This window comes from Nannospalax galili, unplaced genomic scaffold (assembly GCF_000622305.1).
Source record: "Nannospalax galili isolate Female #2095 unplaced genomic scaffold, S.galili_v1.0 scaffold323, whole genome shotgun sequence".
Taxonomy (NCBI): Eukaryota; Metazoa; Chordata; class Mammalia; order Rodentia; family Spalacidae; genus Nannospalax; species Nannospalax galili.
The window spans coordinates 1,622,252-1,630,293 of NW_008350329.1; the positions used below are offsets into that span (position 1 = coordinate 1,622,252).

Genomic DNA, 8,042 nt, shown 5'->3' on the forward strand with positions numbered 1-8,042 from the left:
TATATATATATATATATGCCTATCAGGTCTTAATTTGTGTTCGTAAATGCCCTTCGATGTGGGTCTACCCACTGGAGCCTGGTTAACCTACCCACAACTACACCCTTAAGGAAAACTGACTCTCCCTCTCCCAGCAGCTCTCAGTTCCAATAGTTCCTCAGCTAGGGTTGAGGTTTCTTACCTACTTCCCTACTATATGCTGGGATTCTATGTGGTTCGAGTTTGAGTAGGTCTTGTGCATGTTGTCACAATTACTGTGAGTTCATATGAGTAACTGCCCAGCTGTCTGGAAAACACTGCTTCCTTGTGGTCATCCATCATTTCTGGCTCTTACAATCTTTCCACCTCCTCTTCTGAAATGATATCTGAGCCTTGGAGGCAGAGGCTTGATACAGGTATCCTATTCAGGGCTAAGCATTCTGCAGTCCCTTATTCTCTGTACACTGATCAGTTATTTCTGTGTTAATCACCATTTGCTGCATCCAGAAGGTTCTCTGGTTGAGAGCTGACGGATGCATTAATCTATGGGTATAACAATAAGTCATTAGGAGTCAGTTCAATACTATGTCCAGTTAGCAGAATAGTAATGGGTTCTTTCAACCTGTCTAGGCACAGGCTCCTAGGCCTGGTATCAGTGTCAGGTATAGGTTTTATTTTGTGAAACAGACCTTAAATCCAATCAGAAAGTGGATGGTTATTCACGTAACATTTGACCGTTATTCCACTGGCAGGCATATCTTGCCAGGCCAGTTATTATTGCAGTTTGCAGATTTATAGCTAAGGCTGATGATTACTTTTCTCTTCAGGTAGCATGAATAGCACCTTCCAGCACTATGAAAGCTAGCTAGTAGAGATGAGGCTTTGAGGTCAGTCAGTACCAGCTTGATTTCTCCTTGTTTTTTTTTTTTTTTTTGGTCTTTTTGAGACAGGGTCTCCCTGTCGCCCCAGCTGTCCTGGAACTCACTCTATAGACCAGGCTGGCCTTGAACTCACAGAGATCCGCCTGCCTCTGCCTCCCAAGTGCTGGGATTAAAGGCATGCGCCACCACGCCTGGCTGTTTTGGGTTTTTAAAAAATATTTTATTTATTATTTTTATTTTCTGTGTACAAGTGTATTGCCTGCATGTATGTGAGTGCACCCAAGTCATGCAATGCCACAGAGGTCAGAAGAGGGCTTCAGATTCCCCTGGAACTGAAGTTAAGGGTGGTTTATAGCTGCCATGTGGGTGCTGGGAATCGAATCCGGGTCCTCCTCAAGGGCACTCAGTGTTCTTAACTGCTGAGCCATCTCTCCAGCCCTCTCCTTGTTTGTTGTACAACTCATGTTATGTAGTGTCTTCAACAACAGGATCTCATCATCATGTTCTGGTGGGTAACTGTTCTAGTTTGTTTCTCCATTGCTGTGACAGAACATTCTGACTTACCAACTTGGGCAGGAAAGGGTTTATTCGGCTTACATCTCCCAGGTCACAGTTCATCACTGAGGGAGCCCAAGGTAGGAACTCAGGGCAGGAACCTGGAGGCAGGAGTTGAAGCACAGGCCATAGAGGAACACTGCTAACTGGATTGCTCCCTTTGTCTACGTTCAGCCTGCTTTCTTATACAATACAGAATGGCCTGCCCAGGGGTAGTACCACCCACAGTTGGTTGAGACCTCCCACAACACTCAACAATTGAGAAAATGCTCCACAGATATGGCCACAGGCCAGTCTGATGGAGGCAATTCCCCAACTGAGACTTCCTCTACCAAGTATGTCAAGTGGACAACCAAAGCTATCCAGCACAGTAACTAAGCAGGGGCAATTGTTTAAGGGTCTATGGAACCCTGATCAACAGCTTCAAATGAGGAAATCCATTCCTGGCACTGGGCTTTTACTTTGATAGCATATGCTGTCTAGTAGGGGCAATGTCCCCCGTTATAGGGTAACTTCATTTAATCTTTTTTATATTGTATATGTATACACTTTAAGAAATTTCTAGGCTAGGTATGGTGGCACACACCTTTAATCCCAGCACTTGAGAGGCAGACAGATCTCTATGAGATCAAGGCCAGCCGGTCTACATTACGATTTCCAGGCTAGTTGTGGCTACAGGGAGACTCTGTTTTCAAGACAAAAAAAAAAAAAAAAAGCTTCTCTAGTGGTAGGTTTCCATATAACTTTTTCCATAGGCCTTCAGTGTTAGTTACCCCTTCCCACACTCCCTGCTCTGCCCTGCCCTCCCATTACCCCATACCCTTCCTACTCCATTGCCGTTTTCCACTTGATATCACTGCATTCATCCCTTCCCAAGAAGCTTCCACCCGATGGCCTCTTACTAGCTTCCCCACCTCTATGGATTTTCTCATTGGAACATGCATACTCTACACTCAGAATTTCCTACAGAAATACTGATAAATACCTTGAAAGTGTGATAACAAAAACCTAGAACACCCAAATCCATCAGTTACATAAATCATAACACATGTATACTGTAAGATGCCATGTAATCATTAAAAGGCTGAAAGAAAAACCCAGATATCCCACGCTGGGAAGACTCTAAGATCGCTAATTCAATGAAAATAGGAAGTGCAAGAAACAGATCCGTGTTGGACACATCTTTAATCCCAGCACTTGGGAGACAGAAACAGGAGGATCTTTGTAGACTGAAATTCAGCCTGGTCTACAGAGCAAGTTCCAGGCCAGCCAGGGCTATATAGTGAGACCATATTGGGGGGGGGGGGGGGGGGGGGGGGGGGGGGGGGAAAGAAGGGAGGGAGGAAAGGAGGAAGGGAGGTACAGGTGGCGTTTAATGGACAGTTTCCAGACAATGTTCTGGAGATAGATGGTGGTGACAGCTGTACAACAATGAAAATGGGGTTAATACCACAGAACCATGCAAAACAGTAAATCTTATGTTGTATAGATTTTACCTCAATTTTTAATCTTAAGACAACAGTCACGGAACAATATAGCTTCATGAGCTTATTTTTTGTACAAAAGGAATATGCACGTGTATACACAAACATTTCTGCTGATGTTTTCGTCCTGTATCTTACTCTATTTTACTTTATTTTATGATCTTTATACATCCCATAAGGCCCTAGGCTCCTGGGTGTCCTAATACTGGATCCCAGCTCTATTTCTGTATTACTTTCTTTTTTAAAAAATATTTATTATTTATTTTTATGTGTATGAGTATATTGCCTGCATGTAAGTGCATCCATGTCGTGCAGTACCCACGGAGGTCAGAAGAGGGCATTGGATCTCCTGGAACTGGAGTTATGGCTGCATGTGGGTGCCAGGAAGCAAACCCGGGTCCTCTGCAAGAGCAGCCAGTGCTCTTAACCACTGAGCCATCTCTCCAGCCCCAATTTAGTTACTTTTCTGCTGCTGTGATAAAACACCATGACCAAGGCCACTTGCTTACAGAAGGAAGATCTTATTTGGGCTTACAGTTCTAGAAGTCCATCATGGCAAGGAAGCATGGCAGCAGACAGCCAGAGCAGAAAACTAAACACTTACATCCTCAACAGGCACAGGAACCAGACAGAGACAAAATGGAACTAGGATAAGGCTAAGAACTCTCAAAGCCCACCCCCCAGTGACTTGCTTCCTCCAGCACAGCCACACCTCCTAAACCTCCGAAAACAGTGCCACCAATTGGGGACAAGTGTTCAACCACCACATCTACTGTCCAGCACACTCAGCCAGCATTCAGTTTCCTAGTTAGTACTACTTTCCCACCCCTCACCTAGCATTCACTTATTTCCCAGAACCACTTTCCCTCACCAACCAGCATTCATTACTTTTCAATACCACCTCCCCCTTCACAGAAGGCACTATTCAGAGCTTATTGTTTTAGAACTTGCTTTATCTGCAGCTTCCCCACCGATTTGTTAAGTCTCAGCAGACTCATCAAATTCCTAAATGTGTTCCAATATGAAAAAAAGATACAGGAAAAATATCTAATTGTCTTCGTTGTATATTCTCTCTCTCTCTCTCTCTCTCTCTCTCTCTCTCTCTCTCTCTCTCCCACACACACACAGATGAAAGGAGGGGGCATAAAACTCCTACTGCTGGAGTAGGTACAGCCTATGGCAACATGTGGAATTCTTACTTTCAAATATCCTAAAGTTTTAGGAACACAATGTGGCAACAGTATGGTATTCCTAAGATTGGGAAATGGCAATTTAGAGTAGTTACAACTGTAAAATCAACAAATGACTTCAGATGTTCTTCCTGCTGCTGTTTCAGTGTGGTCCTAAGAATAAGATCTGTACTGAGGCTTCTTTAAATGATTACCTGAAGAACACACTTGCAGAATTAAGCTCTGTTCTCCCATTATAGATTTCTGAGGTTGCTGAGTTTCTCTGCCAGAGAAGCTCTGAGTCTGAGTGCCCCTCTTGCTGCTACAGAAGAAGGGAGAGCTCAGTACCCACACTTAGCAACATAAAAGCTACAGAGTAGGTGAGCCAAGAGGCTCCCACAAAGGGAAAGGATATGAATTCTAAAATCAGAACAGCACAATCCCATAAAAAATAAATAAGCAAACAGTACATAAAAGTGAGCACAATCTTGATGGGTCATTTTCTCTAAACCTGCAGAGCACAGACCAATCAAAGGTGGGTTTTTTTCCTACCATCAAATTGTCATTGGCTGTCTTAAAAAGTAGGAGCTCAGGGCTGGGACTATAGCTCAGTAGAGTGCTTCCCTAGCATACACAAAGCCCTGGGTTTGTTCCCAGCACTGAATAAATCAGGCTTCATGGTAAGACACCTTTAATCTCGGGACTCCAGAAGCAGAAAAGAGAATGAGAAGTTCAAAGTTATGTTGGGCTACCTAGAGAGTTAGAGGCTTGCCTGGGCTACATGAAACTCTGACTTAAAAAAAAAAAAAAAAAAAAAAAAAAAACCGGAAGAAAAAACAGAAACAAAAAACCGACCTGTTTCCCTACCTCACAAGCAGCATAGCACTTTGAAAATTTAGGAAGACACTTTTATGAATTTCCTTCTTCATAATGGCACTAGCTCTCCAGGGACCAAGAAAAATCTTTAAGAATTGAAAATCACTTTTCCCATGGTTGTTCTTCAAGTCTTAGCTATTAAATCCTACTAAAACTCCCCATGAATAGAAAGCACACACTACAACATGCATAAACATTTTGAACTTGATCTTAGCCAACAGGCGGAGAAGCGATGCATAAACATTTTGAAGGCAATCAGCATCACCAAATCTTTCCCTCCAGGAAAAGAATGCCAATTTCACCTTTAAGTGTCCTTGATGAAACTGTACAGCTATGCTGGGGAAAAAAAAATCTGTCAGCTTCTTAAAAAGTTAAACATGTAATTACTGTATAATCTGCTAATTGCATATTCTTGGACATTTATTCCATAGAAAGGAAAAACTTACATTCTTACTAAAACTTGTCCATGAATGTTCACAGTAACTTTATTAATTTCCTAGAAATGCACCATCCAAATGCCCTTCTGGGGAAGCGTTATCGAACTGCAGTGAATAATAAACACTGTGTAATTCTACTTATCTGAGGTACTCAAGAGTTAAAATCAAAGAGGCTGAATGGTGGTAGAATGTTGGTTGCCAGAAGCTGCAGGGGAGGGGGAGTTTGAATGGTGTTCAATGTGTACAAGAGTTTCAGTTTGTAAGACAAAGAGAGTTCTAGGTATGGCTGATAGTAATGATTGTGTGTACCAATATGGATATACTCAAATGTAAAAAGGTGGGGGGCAGCCAGGCATGGTGACCACACTTGTAATCCCAGCACTTGATAAGTTAGGCAAGAGGATCACTTCAAGTTCAAGGCCAGCCTAGGTACAGCATTCGGGAGGCAGAGGCAGGCAGATCTCTGTGAGGTCAAGACCAGCCTGGTCTCCATAGTGAGTTCCAGGCCAGGTGTGGCTACAGGGAGACCCTGTCTCAAAAAGACCAAATGAGACTCAGGGTGAGACCTGGATGAGATCAGGGAAGGATAGCAGATGAAGACTTGAGGGTCCTGCAAGGAAACCATTATATTCTAGTCTCAGCTTATACCACACATCCATTCTTCTATGCATCTCACACATATTTTCAATTCTCTACGAACTTAATACTCAATAAATTTTTAAGACAAAAATGTCTATAATGAAGCTGTGCAAATTACTACTAACTCCTGATCATCTTCATTGGTCCCTGGAACTCACTGTCAAGTGTGCTTTACAAAAGCGCTTCTGCTGCATATCAAAGTAGCTTGGCTGTCTCATGGAAAAGCACGTTTTATTACAGTGAGCTGAATTAGATGCATTTTCCATGAAATACCATTTTTATTGCAAGAATAACAATCAAGTCCTTGAAACTGAATGCAAGCCCGTACTGTTCTTAACAAGCGACATTTTAACGAGTGACATTAATGACATGTGTTGACATTAATGACATGTGTTAACACCGAGGACCTGCCTGATGCAGAAAGCCAATACAAACCTGTTACAGTAACAGGTTCATTCAAATGCAAGATAGTCCCAGAAACTTTAATTTAATTAAGAAAAATCCAATGATTCAGCTTCAGATTTCATATCAAAAGGAGCCTTCAAGAAACCGTCACTTATGAACTTCTGGAGGAATAATAAAGAATACCCACAATTATCTGGAAAAGCTATTAAAATATTTCTCTTTAAACCACCCATCTTGTATTAAGACCAAATGTCCTTCATATAGTTCAATCAATCGTAACTGACTATGCTAAACAGGAGAATCCAGCTGCTTTTTCTATTAAGTCAGATATGGAAGGGATTTGTAAAATGTGTAAGAAGGCTACCCATCTAATTTTTCTGTTTAGAATACATTATTTTCATTAAAATGTGTTATGTATGCTATGGGTATTTAATGAATAAATATTTCAGACGTCCACTTTCATTTCTAAAACAACAAATGCCTTAATCTGGCCATCCTACGCTAAACCCAGTGGGGTCCTGGGACCCTAGTCTGTTTCCTACGGTAACAGGAGTTACAACTCCTACGTGCCCAGCTCCGGAACAGCATCGGCCCTCACGCCGCTAGGCCGCACGGGAACCTCAACAGGACCTAGAGCGCCTGTCCCGGGCCGCGGGCTTTGGGGGGCGCATGTCCGGACGGGCCGCGGGCCAGAAAGCCAGGCCCCGAGGCTCCGCGAGGGAGGCCGCGGGGTGGCGAAGGCAACCGGCCCTCTCTGCGAGGCCGCGTGAGGCTGCAGGAGCTGCGGCCGACGTGGCCTGCTGTGCGGGTTGGCCCGTACCTGTTGGTCATTCCGGCCGCCACGCCCAGCATCTCCGCGGTCCACGCCGGGTCCCTCAGCGCCTCAGTGCCGCGCCGCTCCAGCCGCGCCCTCCTCTCTCGCTGCCACCGCGGGCTGCAAACCAGCGGGCGGACCCCAGGCAGGAAGGGGAGGCGGGGCGAGGTGGGCCGGGAGCCTCCTGCCCGCGGGAGGCGGGCAAATAGCGGTGTTAACCGCGCTCGAGCGAGCGCGGGGAGGAGTCTGGGTTGGGGCCGGGGGCGGTGCTAAACCCAGCGAGGGGAGGGATGCGGGCGAGCAAAGACTCTGTGGGGGGCGGAGGCAGAGGCGGGGCGAAGCTCAGCGAGGGGCGGGGCGAAGTCCTGCGAGGAGGAGACGGAGCAGGGGGAGTGGCTAGGCTCTGCGCGGGCGGGGACCCGGGGCGTTGGCAAAGCTCAGCTAGGGGTGGTGAGGGCGGGGCAGGGCTCAGTGTCGAGAGGGGAGGGGCTTCGCGTTGAGGCGGGGGTGGGGAACCACTCAGCAACGGGAGGCGGCGGGGATGCAGTGTAGACTTGGCGAGGGCGGAAGTTGGGGCGGGGAATCCGGAACTGAGGAAGAAGCTCTAGACTCTTGTCATCTCCCGGGGGAGCTGAGGGTCCCGCCCCCATTGTCCCCCTGGCCTACTCCCAGGCCTCGCAGTTCGGCCTTAACCTCCATGCGGCACGTCCGGGCCTCCGCTCTGTCCAGAACGGAGGCCGGAGTGTGTCCGAGAGTTCCCTGGAGAGTCCTTACAGACGCGGAGCTTCCCAGGCAGCGGTCGC

At 45.9% G+C, this 8,042-nt stretch overlaps 1 protein-coding gene across 1 annotated transcript in view; it reads right to left on the reverse strand.

The window, feature by feature from the left end:
• Window positions 1–7,458, reverse strand: part of Lims1 (LIM zinc finger domain containing 1) — a 129,380-nt gene extending 121,922 nt beyond the window's left edge. The window contains exon 1 of the mRNA XM_029570645.1: window positions 7,246–7,458. Within this exon, the coding sequence (XP_029426505.1) occupies window positions 7,246–7,277 (32 nt within the window). The 5' untranslated portion in view covers window positions 7,278–7,458. The remainder of the gene's footprint in view (window positions 1–7,245) is intronic.
• Between the last annotated feature and the right edge of the window lie 584 nt (window positions 7,459–8,042).